This window comes from Pagrus pagrus, assembly GCF_965226575.1.
Source record: "Pagrus pagrus genome assembly, chromosome: 11".
Lineage (NCBI taxonomy): Eukaryota > Metazoa > Chordata > Actinopteri > Spariformes > Sparidae > Pagrus > Pagrus pagrus.
Genome location: NC_140195.1, coordinates 14,144,569 through 14,165,769, shown reverse-complemented (window position 1 = coordinate 14,165,769; position 21,201 = coordinate 14,144,569). Strand labels below are relative to the sequence as shown.

Below are 21,201 nucleotides of genomic sequence, written 5' to 3'. Positions count from 1 at the left end.
AACAAACGTCCTTGGTTGGGAGTCTCATTTGATTTCAGCAGGTCAAGATGTTGCATTGGAGACTTCATAACAAGAGCTGAGAGTGCATTCCTCTTTTCAAACCACGGTTTTTGCAAAAACACATTTGGACATCTCCACGAAAAATGTCAAAACATTAGCTAGTTTCCTGGCTTGCACAAACAAGACACCAATAAGCAATAATGATGAAAATGTGTTATTCTGAGTTAATTTACATAAGCTTGATGAAACAGAGTCACATTATTGAACAAATACAGAAATAAAAAACATTCTCCAGACGTAACTATTACATCGTGAATTCATACCTGCAATATGACAAACTCAGACACTCTTCATCTACACACTGTAAGCGTGACATTGTCCAGTTCATGAGGCAAGTCTTTTCTAAAATGTACACACAGTTCATGCCCAGATCAGTCATTCACTGAATGACAAGGCATATAGCATTAAATAAAAAAAAAAATCTATGGTGCATAGTAATATTAGAAAATCTCATTTGCTGCCATAAAGATCTATACCGATCTTTCATTTTCCATCAGCAAATGTTTCCCAACCACATTAAGCTTGTTTATCACATACAAGCTCTGAAGCAAGTGAGAACTAAAACTGCATCATTCAGGAAGAAAGCAAAAAAGTGCATTCTGTGCAATATCCTGACGTCCACTGCTACAGGATCAGTTCATGAGTTTTTTTTTACCACTGTTGAGGTAATGTGAAGTCAAACCAAAATTAAGAGGTTTATCTATAGATATCTATATAATGTTAATGGTGAAGTGTTGTGTGCTAGGCTCTGTCCTTGTCCCGTCTGGGTCAGGAAGTTGAGGCTTTAGGGTGATTGCTCACTCCACTTGCATGTTGCGCAATAGAAGCCCCTTTTTCACACCTCCCTGTAGCATCCTGGCACCGAGACTACTGCCTGTGATCCCATCACTAAAGAGGCAAGAGAGAACAAAATAATGTTAAGCACACACATAAAAGAAACTGCAAGTAGACAAAGTCACATCCACAATTTCTGGCAAACGCTTGTATTGGCATAATTTAGTGCTGTATGGAGTTAACAGCAGGGCTTACATGGTCAGTACAGACCAATTACAAACATTACCACACATAGCTGTAGTTAAAATAGATCACCCTGACTTAAAAAGTAACGGAGAAACAATGAATGGTTTATCCAGTATTTTGTAAATTTGCAGGCCACTTCTGCACCATACATCAACTGTAAATCGACATGGAGAGTCTTGTTTGTTACTTCACTGCTGCTTACATGGGGTTAAACTTCCTCCTCTTAGGATCAGGAGTTTCAGGTCCATCAGTAAGTCTCTGCAAAGAAAGAGAACGATGAAATCAAATTAACAAACAAACAAAGTAACAAACTGCGACGCTACAGTACATGTATCCTGCCCGAACCATCATAAAACAGATAGTCCAGTGCTTGCAGTCATACGAAAAATACACCCGATTATCACACTACGGTGAGATAATGCGTTAATGGGCGAGAATTTAACCGTTATGATCTACACTCACTCTCACCCAAACATTTGTTGTTTATCAGCCCTTCAAAAATACATAACCTACTTGTCTATGTTTGGTCTTTACCGCTAATGCACTAACAAGCAAGGTGAAGCAGCTTTTAGTTTCTTTGCTCCCCACCTGTGGAACAAACTTCCTGAATACCTGAGCCTGCTGATTCGGTCAGGTCGTTTAAATAAGGCAATGAAACATTACTGTGGCTTGCCAATAAGTGACAAAACATAACCTATTTTTAATCTGTAACTATTTATTTGCTTGCTTTTGTTGTCTTTTAAATGCAATTATAAAAATATTCTAATGTCTTATTTTTAATGCATTTCTATGCCCCCATAAAGTGGAACTAGGTGGACACCTGGTATAACAACTTTAGCTTACATTACTGTCAAATAAATTTAAAGACATCCAGCCATATGTATTTAGATTTTTTGTTCGTACTGAACCATGACCCCAAATCTGACGTATGTACTGAACTGTGACTTCTGTGTACTGTTACAGTACATCCCTTGTAACAAACATAATTAGTCTATGTAATGCTGTCTAACTCCAGCAGTCAGACCCTGACCAACCTCTTTGCCTGCAGCTTCCTGCTGGACTCTTCTCTGCTCCAAGTTTTGCTGAGGGCAGAAAGGTAAAGAGGTGCAAGTTAAGACATGATTTCTTTCCAGCCAGGAGTAAACACTTCACTATTAATCACTTTTCGCAACATTTGTAACAATGTGAAAATTCATGTAAACTGTTTGTGTAACCACCTTATGTAACTCAGAGAGCTGCTGGTGCCTGATGAGGGCCTCTTTGCTGGGGAACTGCCTCCTACACAGCAGACAAGCCAGTTTAACCCAGTCTGTCATTCTCCCTTCCCTCTCATCTCTCTCGCCTCCTTCTTCTTCACTATCAGTTTCTCCGCTGTAGGCTGGGACCAGACCCTGCTGCTGAGGTGGGGAACGCTATGGAAATAAGATGAGACACAGATAAAGATAGTCTGCTTGAAAACAGTTTTCCAACATCCTCTGCAAAAAGAACAAAGACAAACACAGGATACATAACAAGTAGATCACTGTCACCAGGTCCACACCTCTGTACTTTGTCGGATCTGGTCCAGAAACATCTGAGGCCGCTCAGACAGTGCCCCCTGCAGGTCGAAAATACAAGATCAGTGGGATTACCAGGACTACTTTATCCTATGCAGACATTACTTGCACTGGGGCAACATGATTTACTATGATACTTTACTGCCCCAGGTGTTAACAGCTAAACATGGGTGTCTGTGTCAGAGTCACCTACCTTTTTCTCCAGAACAGCATAGCCTGCATCAGCACTAGCAGACTCTCTGCGGTCATCTAGGCGACTGTGGCCAGGTGCCCTAGTGTATCCTGGTGGTAGAGCTGTAGAGCCGACAGCAGGGGAGGAGGAGACGGAACGCATGTTCTCCTTTTGTCTATTGAGACTCTTAGCCCAGCGCTCCATATCTTTGGCAATCTATTAATATAAACCCCAAGAGATGCAAGTAAGCCAGTTAAATGGACTGAACAGAGGAAGATTTACAATTTTGCAATGTCGTACTCTGGGGATGGCCCAGTAAAATCAGTGCCTGCACAATATAATGCAATCCATCTCAGTAGCCCTTAAATAAATACTTCCTTGATGAAGTCTACATTTTTAAATAACTGAGGTGTTAAATTATACATACTGAAACTTAACTCTGCACATTTGTCAGCACTTGAACTTGTATCCAGTATGTGGAGTACCTGTTGAGCTGTTTTATTTTTGGGTTTGTCTTTTTTCTCCTTGCTGCCAGGGGAAGCAAACAGCGAGTCTGAAGGGGCCGCACTCATGGGAGCACCCTCTGTGTTCGACTGGTCAGTGGCAGCAGGAATGTAAGTTTGCTTCTCTCCATCCCAGTACATGTACTGCTGAGTGTGAGGGTTGTAGTAGTACTGCAAAGAGGACAGGCAAACAAAACTAGACTGAAATGCTGAGTAAGAAGACAGAGAAATGTCTTACAGAAAGTGCTGGCTTAACATTTAAAGTGCAGTACATTCACCATGCCTGACCTGGGAGTTAGGGTCATAGTAGAGTCCTGTGAGGGGGTCGTAATAGTAGCCAGAGCTCTCGTCATAACTGTATGTGGACACATCTGGCACAGCTGCAGTCAAAGAAACAGGACACTCACTTTACGGTCAAATACATAGATTTGGGGTTGAATACCTGAAATAAATTCTCAACTTGTAGGTAACACTGGACACATGTAGCCTTACGGTATTGCTGGAGCTCGTGTTCAGTGCCTGGGGTAGCAGGTTGGCTGGTAGAAGCTGGCTGTGGTTTTCCCACTATTTCAACCTGTCGAGGGACAGACCTCTTAAAAACAAGAAAGCAATGGCATGAAGTAATGCAAGAATACAAGAGACAGAAGAAGAAGAGACAACAGAAATATTGTACCTGCGTGGCTGGTGTGGTGGTAGTTGTGGTGATGAGAGCAGTCTGTGTATGAGTGAGTGGTTGCTGCACGACTGCTGATCCAGATGTCACTGCCTCAGATGAAATGGCAGCTGCAAATCAGCATGCACACACAAGCAGATGGCTTAAGTTTAGTTGCAGTTCCAGTTCAATGTATGGTCATATAGATGATATGCTCTATATATACCAACCTGGGGTTGCTCCTCCTGTGTATGTCCCCATCAGGGCTGCTCCTGCATTTGGCAAAGCAGCAACCCTGGCATCTGCATGGGCCTTGAAGGTTGTGCCGTCAAGCCCGGAGTATTCATTTCCTTCTTGACTGTATGTCACTGCTGCCCCCTGCTGATACACTGCCGTATCTATACTCTGGCCTCCTGATCCATTCTGAGCAGTCTTGGGGGAAAAAAAAGGTTTTAAGGAATGAGACAAAAACACAAAATTACAATCTTGGATTTGGGGAATCTTGGCACCCCTAATGCATACAATTAAAGACAAGTTGCAACATCATGTTTGTCATTCAGACAGGTTACCTGCGTGACAGCCCACTGTGCGGCAGCGATAGCAGTGCTGGCCACTGTAGCAGCACTCACTCTGTTGCCATCTGTCAGGAATACATCTCTGGCATGGAAAAGAGGCACAGAGAGGATTTCAGTGGGTTTTGGTAACCTACATTTCAAACAGCTTTTCATGTGATGCTAAAATACAACAGTTTATTTGAAGGCTAATTTATTTGATGTAATCCTCTCTTAAGCTACTTCTGATGCACGTTATTCACAGGACCAATTTCAGTTTAAGGTGACGTGGCAATAGGCGACTTGAAACCACAATATTATTCTCAGTGCCATAGCAATAACATGCAGCACTCTTTTGTTTTCTTTGCGGCCAAGTTTGGGTGTGCAAGTATTTACCGTTTGGAGCCTTTGGCAAACTCAACCACAATAGTCTTCCCATCTATAGAGAGAGCTGGCTGGAGAGCCTGCAAGATCTGGAGCAGTTGAGATGCCTCCTGTTGATAAAACATACAGAGAACTGCGTGTTATTGTCTAAGCGACTGACAACTTGCAAATACATTTGTCTAGCATTTGTGCTTGTGTGTGTCAGTCGTCTCATGTTTCTCACCACTATGGTAGAGAGCTGTAGAAAGGCAAAACCCCTGTTGAGATGTGTGTGCTTGTCCTTGATTAGACGAACATTGGAAGGGGAGAGAGTAGCAAAAGGAGCCAAAGCTGATAAGATGGCCTCCAATGAAGTATGCGGGCCAAGATTTCTTAGTATCAGAGCTGTTGTAGGAGAGAATAGGAGAACACAAAAATTAACAATGCAAGTTAAGTTAAGTTACCAGGTATTATACAGTGTTGCAAAAGCAGGCAGGGATTTGCATTGTCATTTCAACAGGGCTTCTCTGGCTTGAAGGTGCGTCTTTAACTTATGATGCACTTGACTTGAGAAGTGGTCAAAGGAGCGGCTGTAAATACTCTTTGTCCTTGTAGTATTATTAAGGAATCGCCGCTGCAAAAAGCACCTATAAATTGGGAGTAAATGGGTTTTGTTTTCCCATAAATTATTCACAAAATAATCCCTTTGTTTTGTTATTTACAAGCTTTTATTATGAAACAGCCAAGTTATGAAATGTTGGGTTTTAACCAGCAGTAACTTAACATGACTCCCCAAACAGCTGAAAGCAAATACGATGAAAGAGTAAAATGAAGCAGACACAGTCAGTACTGAGAGCTGAAAACAAAGACTTTTAAAAATGTCTTTGTCTTTGCAATCCTGTACAGACAAGATTTGAGTTTTGTAACATATGCCTGTTTGAGAGGGAGACTGGGGGTCATTTTGGGATGGCTGCAGTAGTGAGAAGCCACCAGAGATCGCTTGAGGCAGGACAATTTGGCCGCGCATTGGTGTGGCTTGGCTCAACTTGGCGAGGTTAAGTGGTAACGGAAATTCGAATCAGCTTGCAGCCAAAAGTGCCAATGGAAAACCACCTTCTGGTATATGACAATGGTTACACAAAAAGTGGATTGCCATTGTAGGAAAAATGTCAGTTAATGGACTTACTGTCATTGGCAACATCTGCCTGTTGTGCAGCCTGTCCTGGGTTGACAGTAGGACCAGAAGAGTGGTAGGGTGCTGGTAAGGGCAATAAGCCTTGGGCTCGTTCCTTCTGGAGACCAACAGGCAAATCCCTCTGCAACTGGGGCAGCTTCAGCTCAGCCTCTGGGGGAGGACAACATGGCATTTATCATTATATGATGAGCGAGAGCTTGTGTTATTATAAAAGGGAGAATAGTTGTGATATATACTGTAGGGAGTTAAAGTTTACCTGATTTAGGCACACTGCATTTGAAGCACTTCTCTCTTCTTTTAAAGTTTTGCACACCACACTGTTGAAATGATACATGAGCTGCTGTTAAAAAACATCTTAAATGACTGAGCCACTACAGTGGCTGACAAACATGCAGATGATACACATTTTCATTATGCATGGAAAACAATGCCAACACACACACACACACACACACACACACACACACACACACACACACACACACACACACACACAACCTTGTTGCAGAGCCAGTCCTCATTGGCACGCGGTTTTGGGTCGCTGTAGTGCATCGACACTCTTTGTCCCAGAATCAACAGCACGCCCTGAAAGAAAAAGAAAGAGAGGGAGGGGGAACAAAGAATGATTATCAGCAATAATTAGGCCACACATGCCAGAGAAAGGCCTCATCTCACAAGAGATGAGAGAGATTGAAAGGGACGAGAGTGAGAGAGAGGGAGAGGGGACAGAGAAAGAGAGTAGAGCTGAGGCTGAAAGAAAGAGGACACCAGAGAATTGCAACCTTCAGCTTTAGGAAACTGGGACGGACTGAGATGGTGTGTAGTGTGTGGGTATCCATTTTTAAGGACGCAATGTATTTTGTTCAATTGTGTCATCCCTCCCCCCTTAAGGGGAAACCTTTTCACAGTTTTCCACACATCCCATCCCACTGTCACCACCTTCAACCCCAAAATAGACAATAGCTCCATCCTAAAGATGTAATAATGGTAGATGACCCGGATATGACAGGTTCAAAAACAAGAAAATGAAGTGCTACAGTGGTTCCGATTCAACATACAATAGACCATGTGAGGAAATATATTCAAACTGTCATACTATCCCAGAGGTGGTACTGTAAACTTAGGAGAGAGTGAGAGAGTGAGCTTGTATTGGACAAATGATGAGCATTGTGACTGGGAGGGTCCAGTTATGAAAACTATGCCATTGGGCCCCAGACAGACAGATGTCAGCATGATGTAAAAAGAATTTGCCTGTTTGTGAAATTCTGTGTCGGTAGAAAAAAAATTATTTATAAAGACTATGAAGACTTACCTACCCACCTCAGGGACAAAAAATATTTCTCCACTCTGCATGTCTATACCATACTGGAATGCATCATGTGCATATGACAAGGCATGATGTGACTGTACATTTGTCCTGATATTAACCCAAATGTCCCATTGTATGCATGTATATATGTGTATGTGTGTCTGTGTAGGGGAGAGTGACCTGGTTGGTCTCCATCCAGCGCGTGGCCTCCTGTATGACATTAAACTCGACGAAGGCGAATCCTCGGCTCTGACCTGGACACCGCCCAGCGCCATGGTAACCGAACAACAACAACAACAACATAACAACAACGCAGTGAGGGGTTAGTGCTTCATGTCCAGAGGAGAGAGAGAGACCCTGTATCAGCACTAATAAAATAAATCATTGCTTCCTCTCTCCCTTGGAAATAACACACCTGACAGCCAGTTGAGGAGCCACTGTCAAATTCTCTACAAGGGTGGGAGGACGCAATGTCAAGCAACTCAACAGGGTCGAGGAAAGAGGGAGAGAGAGGGAGAACCCTAGCCACTCATCAGTTTGAGTCTGAGCTCTTTGGCTTTGATTGATGAAGCACCCAGGCAGAACAGACACACATAGACACACAAGCACACACACACACGCATATATCTGCTACTCTTAGAGTCAGGTGCAGTCTGAACTATGTAGCACTGTGGTGTAATGTCTCATCTTAAACACTGCATATCTTGTCCATGCATTACTATTACTTATTGACAACACATTAAACAACATATTTAAAATTATAACTTTTTTTTTAAACAACGCTATGTATTGTGTGAAAATCACAAAAGTTCATCTTTTAAACAGTTAAAACTGAGAATGACTTGTTCTAAAAACAGAGAAACAGTGACGTAGGGGTGATTAAGACAGAGCAGTGTGGGTAAGTGTGCCTGTTTCAAATAGGCACACCTTACACACAACCAGTGAGTTAGCAAAGAGGGAGGCCAGTGAGACAATGACCTTAATGGAAACCTTTAGAAAAAGACAAGCTTTTCTGAGTGGTATGGATGACACTCACGTAGCTGAGAGGTAGCTGCAACACACAAACATATCCCAACACTCGCACATTCAAAAATAGCTACAATGATACACACAATCAAACAGATTCTGCTTCCGCTGCTCATTCGTCAGATGACACTGTTAGTTTGTGAGCATTGTTAATCTATTCAGACACATCGCACTTCAAGATGGATGAGGCAGAATCATGAAAGGGCAAAGACAATAAGAGAGCCAAGGTGAAAAGGAAAATTAAAGCCATGAAGTGAAGATCTAAAGCCTATTGTTGTATGCATGACTTCCTGTCTCAGAGGCAAATATGGTTACTGCTCTCCTTCGAAGCGTGCATGGATGTTTTGCTGTGGGCACTAGCTCGAATTCAGACACCAGCAGACCAAAGAATTGAAGCAGAAATCTAAGCAATAGCCTTTATATGAGTATAAATGTCTTCTTTGCATCAGCTATATATCCTGCTTTCAGAGTATGAGTAAAGACAGTGACAGAAAAGAGAGAAGAAAAGGGAGGACGCTTATTAAGAAGAGAGAACAGATACGGTTAATCAACCCAAAAGAGCGATGAAAATGAAAGAGCTGGTGATGGATGAGTGTGACACGAAGGGAGAGTAAAGAACAGAAAACAAATTCGGGGCAATGGACTAGTTCTCACCTGAAGATTTGTTCCTCATGAGGCGAACCTCTCTCGGCTGGATCCCCTGCTCTTGAAGTTGTGCCCGAATCTAAAAACACAGAGACATTATTGCCATTAATGCCAATCAACATCTCAATTGACCACTGTAGACACACAAACATGCCTGGGAGACATAAACGTACCTCATTGGCAGTGGCATTAGGTGGCAACATGCGAAGCATTATGATGTTGCTTGGCCTCTGGTTGTGGTCTAGATCTGCACGGTAGTCCTGGTCCCTCTGATCCAACTCCTCAAGGGACAAGCCTGGACCAGCGCTACCACAATTATGCTCCTCTGCCCCCACTGGAAAAGCCTGCAGAGAACAGTCACAGATTAGCAACTGATGTCACAACAAAATTAAAATGATATGAAATGGAGACAGGATATTTTACAGTCCAACATTAAACTTTGTCTCAAATAACATCAGTGCACTGATACAGTAAACTTCACTGAGAATTTAATAATTATAAATTATCCCAAGCATACTTTTCTGCATTTAATCCCTAAAAGTCTATATCTGTACATATCGGGCAACCTATACACCGATACCAAAATATCTGTGATAGGCCAATATCAGCCAACCAATATATCGGCCAGGCTCTAGTAGCAGCTCTATGACACCAAGGATGGACTTGTTATGGTTTACCCTTCTCTTCAGTGCTCCGCGAGAGAACCTTTCCTCCTCTCTCTGTCGTGCCATATTGTATTCCATCTGTTCAGAATGGGCACCACCATGACCCCAGTTGCCATCCCTACTTCCTGAATGAGGGGCACTGTTCTCAGGAAAGCCTCTTCCACCTCTCCCCCGACCCCTTTCCTGCGGACCAGTCCGTAACTGCTCAAATTCCCGCCTGGATCCATCCTCCTCTCTCTGGAGCATGGGATGGGCTAGATCAGGCTGCGACTGAGTGGAAGGGGGCCACAGGAGCCCTTTCCCCTCACAACCAATGTCCCCCCGCCCATCTCCTCTGTGGTGAAACCCCAGGCGTTCTTGGAGGTCATGGACACCTAGCGTTTGCTCGTCATGGCCGTATGATCTGTCTGTTTCTTCCTCCTCATCCTCCTGGCCATAGCCTCGATAATCCATGTCTCGAAAGTTGTGATCGTTGTTGTGGATGCTGCCATAGCGACCTGTTCGGTCACCTCGTCCACCCCTGTTGACCATGAAAGACAATGTGAGGGACACATGTACTCCTTAAGATGCAAAAGTATAACACGAATGTGTAACTCACCTCCTCTCATAGTCCATACTGATCCAATGACTCTGCTCCTGGTCACAGTCCTTTTTCTATTTGGTTACAGCATCAGATACCCTGGAAGTACATCAGCAATTTACTCTTTTTAATGACGAGCACTAATCAGGAGACTCACAGTTACTGTTGCAGCCCTATCATACACACATCTTGCCTTTTAGAAAAACGGAGTCAAAACGTATAAGCGAAGACTTTAGGTGAAAAAAGGAGCCCAGAGGTAGATACCATTGTCTACATTCTGCAACCGGGTGAGCTGTATTTTTGAACACTGACTTCTCCAACTTGCAGTAATGTCACTTCTGTCACTGCTTAACAAATTACACGAACTATTAACAGAGGTAGAGCCCTACAACTCTTTTAAACACACGTGGGACGTAATGCAATGCACGTTCTCATCCTGACAATCCATAAAGTAGTAGAAAAGGAGTATTCACCAATGACGTGTGGCGGTCATCTCGGATAGCAGGCAAGCTAACTATTTTAGCCTGAGGTTGGCTAGCTAGTCCAGGCAGAGCCGCTGTTTCGAAACGCCTGCCAACCGCTGCAAACACAACTAACGCAATTGTATGTGAAATAAGACAAACACTTACCGGTGCCACATGTAACCAAAGGCAGTTGTGTGAATGTCACGTTGAGGCCCAGGAGAGAAGAGTGTTTTATTTTTGCGCTAGCCAAGTGTAATTATTTTGAGGGAACCAAGTGTAAAATGGCCACAGCAAGACAACAATCCAGAGTGGGAGGGACCTACACCTGATTCTGGTATGTGATTGGTGCTTGGACAGCGAACACATTAATGTCGATGATGATTGGACGAGACAAGCAGGCCAACCCGAAACGAGTGCTCCACAAACCAGGAGGACATGCACGGTATTATTTGATGCGTTTCTGTACATGTCTTCATTATTTCACATACAAAATCATAGAATCACATATTTTGACGGGTTATGAGTGTTTTATTTGGGGAAAAAAGTAAATTAAGACCAGAAATGTAGGTAAGATTGTTAATTATTAATAAATGAATGAATCAAATAACACATAAATACCTTACAACAGAAACCCCTAATATCAGCTTTATTTGGGGGAAGAAAAAAAATCCAAAAATTGTTATATGTCACAATACAAAAAAAAAAAAAAACAACAACCAAAAAAAGATAAACAAACTGCTCTAGCAGCCCACCCCCAGGACCTTCCAGCCTTGAAACCCAAGCTTGACCTTCAGTTAATTAAACAGAATACTACGGTTACAATTTATCAGTTAACTGACATAAGCTGATCATAACAGCAGGTTTAAGTAAAATGATTAAAATATACTAAGAAAATTAGGGACATCAATAATAAAAAGTTATAGTACAATAATGACAATATCATTAAAAGGGGGAATGGGGAGAGTTGAGTAAAAGGCAAACTTGAAATACACATCAATAACATGTCCTTACAAAGCCTTGTAAGACATACAGTACATAATGGACATTATAGTAATAACATAAGCCTATCATCTATGTGAAGGAATATTCAACTTATCAACTAAACCACTCATGATTTGACCCACTGATTAACACAATCAAATGGATCTCCGGTACACACAAAAAAGGTCCTAAAAACTGATAATATGTTTAACCTGATTGTGCCTCTAGGTATAGTACAATGTCTTCCAGTAAAGTGAAGGTTTCTATGTCACTCTGAATAGCTGTTAATTCCATTACCCATCGGAGCCATAAAATACGGCCATCAGGGGTAACTTTGGCATGGAAACAAGGGGTTAGGTCAGTGACGCAAAAGGCCTTTCCATGCATACAGTACATAGACACATATGTTAATACACACCCGCACAAATATACACACATTCACTGCATGCAGACCTGCACTGGAGAAAACAAACCACCATACAGTTGCACACACGCACGCAAACAAACACACACACTCTTAAGTACAGGTAAGTAATGGGAAAAGATCTCATACAATCTAGTTTAGGCATACCCCTGCATAGCGCCTGAGTCAGAATATGGGCCTGAAGGAGCCAAGCCAATGACAGGGAGAAAGCATTCACAAATGTGATGTGTGGAAACTACAAATGACAAAATAATACCCCATCTAAGTTATGAATCCCTACCCCACAACTTACTCTTCTTGACCACTGCTCTCAAGGCACTACATGTAGGCGATACTGTGTGAAATCCACTTAAACATGGTCTTAATTCAACCCTATTTTTTTGTGTATGTCTTTTTTTTTTCTCTCTCTCTCATATCCCCATTGTCTTTGGCCTGGTAAGGACCTTTTCTCTCTTCATTCAAATTGTGGCACATTTCAACCCATTTACATCTACTCAACTTCAAGTCAGCCACCCGCCACCCAACCCCACCCCCACCCCCCCAACACCTGCCCTACAGACTCATAGATCTGAAAGTTTTTGATAGACAAAAGCAAAATGGCACAAAACCTAATGTATAGAACGAGGACCAAGGTGTAGAAGCCTATCAAATAATTTGAAACCTGCTTTAATTTGCTGAGGATTATTGGGTGATCAAAAATTGAGCATCCGCAAAACTTTACAGGGCCCTCCCCCAATATTTTCCCCCATATCAAATCTTATCGGAAGATGCCCTCTCCATCTGTGCTTGGCGGCAGCTCCCTCCTCTTTCAGAGCCTATAACAGAAGGCAGTTGCTCTTCTTGGAACGTTTCTTGCTCTGCAGTGCTGCCCTAGTTGCCATCTCAAAGACTTCCCTCACACCATCTTTGGTTTTGGCAGAACACTCTTGGTAGCCGTAGGCACTGATGCGGTTCGCCATGTCTTTGCCCTCCTCAAGTTTAACTGGCTCCTGGAGACACACATCAGACAGAAAGTTTAAATGATAACATTCATACCAACTAAATATGCACATTTAAGCATCTTTTGAACAAAAAAACTGACCTGTTTCATTTTGGCAAGCTCTCGTCTGGTGTGCTCATCATTGCGCAGATCTTTTTTATTGCCCACCAGGATGATGGGAACATTCGGACAAAAGTGTTTCACTTCAGGTGTCCACTTTTCAGGAATATTCTCTACAGTGAGTTGAGGGAGAGAATGCAGTAATTAGCAACATACCTCAATTTAACAATCACAAGGTGTTCAATACATGGTGTGACTGTGGCAGAGACAATACCTAAACTGTCAGGGCTGTCTACAGAGAAGCACATGAGAATAACATCAGTGTCAGGGTAGGAGAGAGGCCTCAGTCTGTCATAGTCTTCCTGACCGGCTGTATCCCAAAGTGCTAGCTCAACCTGAGAAAAGAGAAAGAAAGTTACTGTACATGTGAGGATAGAATCATGAAAAATGGATACGTAAGGAAGGCCATCAAAACATTTAAGTTACATGATTAAGCAGTCCCAGATTAGATTATTCTTTCACTCTTGCAACATCAATACCATCATCTGTTCAGGAAAATCATGTCTAGTTTAAGTTTATGGTATTGTACTTTTTGGCAAATGGGAGTCAAAATTGATCAGTCATTTTTCAGAAATAACTGCAGGAAAATTGTTTATCTCAGAGCAGAAACGATTAAATAGGTGCATCAATTAGATACATAAAATTAATCAGCAACTATATTATTAAAGGACGACTAGAAGTCATTTTAAAGGTAAAGTAATTTTCAAGGCTTAAGGCCAAAAATTCCCTCGTTTCACCTCATCAAGTATAAATATTTGCTGTTTTTATTATTATTCTACACACAAAATATGGATTTTTTTTTTTACCATTGGTGGGAGAAAACATGAAACTTGAAATAGAGCTGCAATGACATCATAGTAAAACGTTCCTCTTTGGGTGCAGCAGATCAAGTTATTAATCTAGGAAATATAACCAGCTGCTTAATTGACAATGCAAATAATTTTTAGATAGTTGCAACCCTAATTTGAAGATTTCACCTTGGACTCTGGTAAAGTGGCAGGAACATTTTCACAATTTGTTGACACGTCTGAACCAACAACAACTTCTACAATCTGATAGCGACATATAATTAAGTAAACAACGACAACAAAATGCAAAACAAACAAACACATAAACAGTCTCTTCAAGGACCCTTGGTTCTCTCATAACCCCAGTTTGGGGTTGGTGCTTTTTCAATCTTACCTGTTTCCCATCCACTTCAATGTCTGCCACATAGTTCTCAAACACAGTGGGGACGTAGACCTCTGGGAACTGGTCCTTGCTGAAGACGATGAGCAGACAGGTCTTCCCACATGCACCATCTCCAACTATCACCAACTTCTTCCTGATAGCAGCCATCTATTAAAATAAAGTAGTCCAAAATAAGGTCACACTTTAAGAAAAATGTTACCACAAGTCACTAACGTTACCCTCTACTGACATCACACCCAAACATATAATTTTACCAGCAGTGCACCGATGCACAAACAGGATGAATACGCCTTTTAAACTTTATGCTGCAATTACAATGCGTGCTATGATTCAACAACAGTTCCTCTTGGTTGGCACTAAACGGTAAAACTAACAGCTCGGACGCTAGTAACGCCAACACATCAGCCTCTTTATATCCTAGAGTTTCACTAAAAATATAATTTTGAACGACATAAACCTAATCCAAAACGAGCCGGCAGAGAGACTGCCTCGGAGATAAAGGGTGTAAACATATAACATTTCCGTGCTGTGTTCCCATTCCTGCTGAAAGGCTGTGCAGTGTAGTCTGGGCCTGTCAAACCAGCTAACGTTAGCTAGCAGCAAAGCTAACGGTGTTTCCAGTGGTTTGGACTGCTGTCATTCAAGGTATTCTCCCTGAAATTATAACTACAGCGTTCATCGCACTATCCTCATACGTCTGCGACTTAAACAAGAGTCGGCTTAAAGTTTAAAAGCTACCGTTGAATGTGATTACCGCTTGATGTTTCTGTGTCCGCCTTTCTCCTCTTCCTGACCGACTGGAAAACTCCGCCCACCCCTCGTACGCATGCGCACAATAACGTCATTCGTCAGCAGGCTGAGAAAGTTGTTTTGTTTTTTTTACTTTTGTATGTATAAATATATGCCTCAATGTTAATAAAATATTACATATTAATACAGTTTTATTATTTATTGCATATTAACAAATGAGTGAAATATGTAAATTACTCCAATAATAATAACAACAAAAACAACAACAATAATAATAAGGATAATAATAATAGACTGACTTTTTCCTTGGTCATTTATTGACTGATTCAAATGTCAGTAATGCAATACATTCAACAGTGCAATTTGTCCATATGTACAATAAAAGTAGACACAAATGTAAAAAATAAATAAACATACACATATGAATAGATATATATAGGGAGAGAGAGAAAGAGAGGAATTATAATTCAGTTAGAGGGAAAATATAGCTCATTTTCATATTTTCAGGTTTTAAGGGTGACTATCCATGTGGCGGGATATTAAGATAAAAAAAAAGACAGTATAGATAGTTAGGCTACAGATAATTTAATATTTTTTAAATTAAAATTTGAAAATGAAATAAAGTCAGATAATTTGAGTAGGTAAGTCTACAGCAAGTCACAACGGAGTAATGAAATGTTGCCTTATTTCTATTACACCGAAGATTTGTTTTTGCATATTTCGGTTTGATAGCAAGCATGAATCGTGACCATGTCACATTAAGAGCTCTGCATAATGTGCAAGTACCCCACTCGCTGCTGCCTGAGGACACAGACTCGTGAGGCTACAGTCCGTCTAAGAGCCGTCCCAGCTTTCATACCGAGACTCTTCAAAAGCTTCTCCATGATTTAGAAGGGAAGATCAGCTCTTCAAGCCCACTTAAAGCGATGGAGCTCCTCTTTCCTCCTCAGAGTTCATTTGAGCTCATTCAGAAGTTCATAGATGGCAGCACTGCTGCTTCTATTTGTTTCTATGGACACTGGAGGTAAAGTTGCTCTGATTGGCTGCCTGGCTCAGCCAGTCTCTGGTCTATTTCCTAACGTTGGTGGTGGTGGTGCTGTTGCTGCGCTGGTAGAACAGCACATAGGCTTGATTGGTTTGAAGCTGGTTCTCTGAGACTGGAGTCACACTGTAGGTGGGTAGATGGAGAGTTATCATGAGAAACAGCTCCAGGTTTATATAGGAATGATCTTAATACAGATGACACATATACGCAGAAGGCTGTCTGAACAGTAGGTCTATAGCATGCAGTCGTTACAAGGTTGCGATTAAAAATTATTATTATTAAATTCATGTGCAGGGCAAGTCTCACCTGGAGTCATTGTAGAAGCACCATCCATTTTCATCTGAACAGCAGGCTGTGTAGTGGCCCATGTTCACAGTCCCAGCGTGGTTACAGATTGCATATAAGTCATACAGCACTGGGCCTGTTGGGACGGACATTGACATAATGACTCACTCCATTCTCCAGAACTAAGTAGTTTCAGTTTTCCAAGTTTGCACATCATGGAATAAACTACCTGTTGCCAACATGCCATTAAAACAACTATAACATCCATGGTTCAAGTATTGCTGGAGACCTTGTCCTCAACTCTTTCACATCTCTTTCTCTCCATGTCTTTTTATTTCAATAGTTGACTTAACTGTCAACTATTGAAATAAAATTCTATAAAACCGCCTTTAGAAAATCTTGTTAAATCTATCTAGTGGTGTGAGAGTGTTAAAATGATTACTACCACCAATTCATGGCTCCTTTTCTTTCTTCTCAAGGTATAACCTTCACAAATGGCCTGTGTATCTTTAACCCCTCCTGCACATTTTATTATTTCAACCTTTCACTGAATTCCATTTTTGGTAAATAGACAAATACTGACTCAGTTACACACCAAAGCATGCCTGTAAAAGGAGATAATGCACAGACGGAGGTATAAATGAGAAATATACATATACATTTTCTTACCACAGTCGATGGGTCCATAAGGTCCAAGGTCCAGGTTAGTGAGTGGGAAGGATACATACACTGTGCTTTTACTGATAGACCACCGTGTCATTGTAAAACGATTCAGATCTGATGGAGACTGTTAAGTATCATCATAACTGCACTGAATAACATTATTATCTGCAAGGTTTCTAAAAGAGTTGTTGCCAAGGATACGGATCACGATAACTTGGGGAAACCTCTGGATGGACAGCCGCTTGGTGCACTCTGTATGCCTGTTACACCTCTCACACATCTGAAACACACAAATACACACATCAAATACATCGGAAAATTGATGTAAGTGTGATCCACTGCAGTTTTGTACTACAATTTTATTCACCATATATTAACAATTGTAATATTGTTTGGGGTCTTACTATCATCACCTAAACAAGATACTTTTCATTCAGAAAAAATCTTATCTCTAATGATAACACTTTTCAACACATGCATGTGTTGAAGTATATATATTTAATATATATATATATATAGAGAGAGAGAGAGAGAGAGAGATAGATAGACAGATAGATAGATAGATAGATAGATAGATAGATAGATAGATAGATAGATAGATAGATTAACAGATTTGCTGACACTTTCCAAAACGTTCTTCTTTACAATTCCTCAGACCTTCATTTATATTCAAATCATTTTATTGACATTACTTTTGCCCAAAGATGTTATACTAGATATTCATATTTATTATGTTTTATCGTGTTTTTGATTGTAAGTTTTCTTTTATCTGCTGTTGTTATTTTTGTGTGCTTTGTCTGATGTTTATGATTATATGTTGCATTGTAGACAATGCCGTAAAAGCCCTTGGCTTCCTTCTTCTCCACATTCTATTGTGTAGTCTATTGATGCTCTATAACTGTACTGTTTATCTTACAATGATGTTTAACATGCACAAACAAATGAAGATAGAAACAAAAGAAAACCTATAACCAATTGAGTGTCTTTTTATAAGTCTACTTTAGTTGTTATCGGAGATGAATGAACTGCATAATCGGAGATTTCAGCAGCAGGAGACAGTGAAAAATGTTTAGTGTTGGCAGTGGATGAGTTAACATTCACTCTCCATTTCCAATAAGCGTGAATATATAATGAGTAAAATTAATACAATCAAAATTATGCTGGATAACAAAAAAAACCCACATTTTTTGGACTACACTATTCCTAGCTCACAGTGTCAACGTCATTGGCCTTTGACCCCAAACTTAGAAACTATTTTTGTATTATAATCCATTAGTTTGCTAGTTCTGTGTTTACTCACTGGTGAATTCTCCTTGTCCAGTTTCTCCTCCTGTGAGAAGAGGTCCAGACACTCCCTCAGCGTGACCTCGCCGCCAGAGCTCCTCTTGGGGATGGGCAGCGACAGATCACAGAACACATCGAATGTGTTGGAATAGTGGGAGCACACCGAGCAGTGCAGCGAGCTCCGCAGCTGGCCTGAGAACAGGTCTGTGAGAGACGGGTGGCAGGAATCATCAGCGGTTGTACAGATCAGATTGACGGGTCACCATGACTGGATTTTCTTTCCTCACCTACTACTCTGCTGTCATCTCTCTCCAAGTGCTTCTTCCACATGGCTGCTGCCTCTTCGGAAATCCTAAGCGAGGACAAAATATGAGAAAACAACTAAAGTCACGTAAAGGTTGTAAAAGCTTCAAGGTTAGATCTTTTCCACGCAAACACACACACACACCTAAATCTGGTGTACTTTTGTTCAGTCTCCTTCCCTGTTCGTCGCACATTGGGTTTGCGGTTGATTTCTGTGTGCAGCTTGTCCAAAAGGAACCTGAGGAACTCCTGCGCGTCCTGTTGACTGGGTTAAATACAGAGACACAGGAAGATTTCCTCTTCATGTCAATGTTACAGGCAACTATTTCTATACAAGTCTCCAAAAAAACAGCATATGTACTCGTGGGAAAGTGGAAAATGAATTGAAATAGTTCACATCCTCACTTGTCCTTGTGCTGATAAAGAGGTTAATATTGTTGAATAAATATCATAGCAATAAATAGCATTTTGTTTGATAGCATCTAACTAAAATCGAAGGGGTCTCTGTCTGTCTGTGCTTTGAGCTTCTCAACAACTGTTCACCAAATTGACTTCACACTTGGCAGGTGTATTGCCGGGGTCCTAAGGAAGTGCAATGTCTAGAGTGAAGTAGTTTGGATGAGCGGTTCTCGAGAAAGCTGTGAGCAGCAATACTGGAGCCAAAGCAACCCAGCACTGCTCTAGCATTTGCATAGCAATGATGTTGCCTGCACAAACATCTTACTGGAAGATGCAGTTAAAATTGAGGAAAACAAATCCATCATCTATATTCTCACCTGTAACCACTGAAGTATGGCACAGCTTCTTTAAAAAAATTGTAAAACTGTCGTGGGTTCACAACTGTGTCCCCTTCGTTTTCATTCCAAAGGCCCAACAGCACCTGAGAGAAGGCTGGCACAGGAAGATAAGGAGTGATGAGAAAACACAAATAAAAGAAAGAGGAGGGAACAGCAGGAGAGAGGAACATACCTTCAGTGAGCTTAGCATCCTCCTTGGAGAACTTCTCCTGCCTGTAGAGCTTCAGGAGGCAGTAGTCCCGCAGGCCACATGTGTGAGACAAACACTGGACTACTGCATTCAGGAAACACTACGGAGACCAAGCATAGAGGAAGTGAGCATGTTTATACTGAAAAAAAGTATCCTGGAAGAGTTTCTTCAAAGAGGGTTGTTTAAAGTAAAGTTCACCCAAAAATAAGATAAAATGGCTCAATACTCCAAGTTTCCTGGAGCACCGAAATCTTCACTGTAGCCGCTAAGCTAAAAGCGTTAGCCTTCACCCCCTATGAAGTTGGTGCACAAGCTTGACCACGCGTCCAAGGAGTGAATATTGAAGATCTTGGGGTTTCCAAGACTCAGATGACGCTGGATGAGCTGTATGGAGTCATTTTTGTTGGGGTTGTTTTAAAAGAAGTCCCCATCTACTGCAGTTATTTAGGAGAATGCTGCCATGCCGTTTCGCCGTGAGGCTCCAGAAATGTTTTGTGGACTACAAAACTTCATGTAACTTTCCATCGGTGTGAGGATGAGTAGGTAATGGCTGAAATTCAAATTTTTGGGTGAACTTATCCTTTAAAGCACATCCCACATTGTTAAACACTTACTGTGTTTCCTATGTTTCTAAGGCCGACTCTTCCACTTCCTAAGGTGAGCTGCTCTTTCTGGAAAACAAAGACAACACAGGAAGCGATTTACTTACATCTGCAAGTACAGTATACAGCATACCTTTTTACTTGTATGCACATGTAGTTCCCTGCGTGCACGCCCTACTATTTGACCCCTGGCTGTGTCTGTACGATGTGTCACTGCCTGTCTGCTTTAACCCTGCAATGTCAGTGTGTGTGTACAGCATCAGTGGGACAGATTTAGTCTTCTTATCTCATTAACATAACAAGACAGGCTAAAAGGAGGTCAGCCTCAAGCATTCATCCTATTACAGACCAAGGAGTGCTGACAGGTGCTTAAACACGTGTGTGTTGGTGTGCTCTCCATTAATTTCTCTGTCTGTGTTTATGTTTGTCTCACGAGTGTCCCATAACTTCTACATGAAGAACAAACTTTCAAGATGACCGGATTTGAGGGTTACAGCACAAATCACATTTATGTTTTGCACACCTCGTTGTCAGCTACCAGCAGCAGGCCCATCAGTGAGGTGTAGAGGACAGACTGGGAGATGTCGGCCGTCTCTCTTTGGAGGCCGTTCTGAGACACCAGGGTCCGACACAGGGCCTCACAAGAGCCCTCCACGTTGACGCCACTGGCTCCAGGCATCCTGTTTTTATTGGTAAACCTCAGAAGTGTCTATAGATCGAAGGTCTTCTCAAAGAAAAAAAAGCGATGGTTCGCAGCCTCAGACTGGAACCTCAGTTTTTTCACATGCACGGTCAAAGTGAGCAAACTGTGAGGGCAGTTCATAAG

At 41.6% G+C, this 21,201-nt stretch overlaps 3 protein-coding genes and 1 long non-coding RNA gene across 6 annotated transcripts; 1 reads left to right on the top strand and 3 right to left on the bottom strand.

The window, feature by feature from the left end:
* Positions 1-198: 198 nt before the first annotated feature.
* On the bottom strand, positions 199-11,062 carry rbm10 (RNA binding motif protein 10). 2 transcript variants are annotated; one of them, XM_084366369.1, is made up of 23 exons: positions 10,927-11,062; positions 10,316-10,396; positions 9,730-10,237; positions 9,226-9,396; positions 9,062-9,131; positions 7,562-7,635; positions 6,571-6,657; positions 6,329-6,389; positions 6,064-6,222; positions 5,122-5,282; positions 4,911-5,008; positions 4,533-4,620; positions 4,194-4,395; positions 3,985-4,094; positions 3,804-3,903; positions 3,600-3,691; positions 3,294-3,482; positions 2,830-3,024; positions 2,621-2,677; positions 2,298-2,492; positions 2,115-2,162; positions 1,283-1,338; positions 199-948 (listed from the first exon to the last, which is right to left on the bottom strand). In XM_084366369.1, exons 2-23 carry the CDS (start codon positions 10,330-10,332, stop codon positions 858-860), a joined length of 2,829 nt encoding a protein of 942 aa, XP_084222495.1. In that variant the 5' UTR covers positions 10,333-10,396; positions 10,927-11,062; the 3' UTR covers positions 199-857. The 2 variants fall into 2 exon arrangements, with proteins under 2 accessions (XP_084222495.1, XP_084222496.1); XM_084366370.1 differs by having other exon boundaries at positions 3,804-3,885.
* LOC311265060 lies at positions 3,347-18,580 on the top strand. The gene is made up of 3 exons (XR_014623532.1): positions 3,347-3,422; positions 7,551-7,657; positions 18,521-18,580. It is a non-coding gene; the product is annotated as an uncharacterized lncRNA (long non-coding RNA).
* Positions 11,377-15,266, bottom strand: LOC311265837 (rho-related GTP-binding protein RhoA-C-like). Of its 2 annotated transcripts, none has more exons than XM_084367871.1 (5): positions 15,195-15,266; positions 14,448-14,603; positions 13,480-13,600; positions 13,248-13,378; positions 11,377-13,155 (listed from the first exon to the last, which is right to left on the bottom strand). In XM_084367871.1, the coding sequence occupies exons 2-5, from the start codon at positions 14,601-14,603 to the stop codon at positions 12,982-12,984; spliced, it is 582 nt and encodes a 193-aa protein (XP_084223997.1). In that variant the 5' UTR covers positions 15,195-15,266; the 3' UTR covers positions 11,377-12,981. The 2 variants fall into 2 exon arrangements, with proteins under 2 accessions (XP_084223997.1, XP_084223996.1); XM_084367870.1 differs by having other exon boundaries at positions 15,211-15,261.
* Positions 16,168-21,054, bottom strand: usp21 (ubiquitin specific peptidase 21; the record flags this gene model as incomplete). The annotated part of the gene is made up of 11 exons (XM_084366372.1): positions 16,168-16,374; positions 16,558-16,672; positions 17,206-17,313; positions 17,401-17,479; positions 18,500-18,687; positions 18,771-18,835; positions 18,932-19,051; positions 19,563-19,677; positions 19,756-19,873; positions 20,388-20,444; positions 20,899-21,054. 11 exons carry the CDS (start codon positions 21,052-21,054, stop codon positions 16,275-16,277), a joined length of 1,221 nt encoding a protein of 406 aa, XP_084222498.1. The 3' UTR covers positions 16,168-16,274.
* Positions 21,055-21,201: the final 147 nt, after the last annotated feature.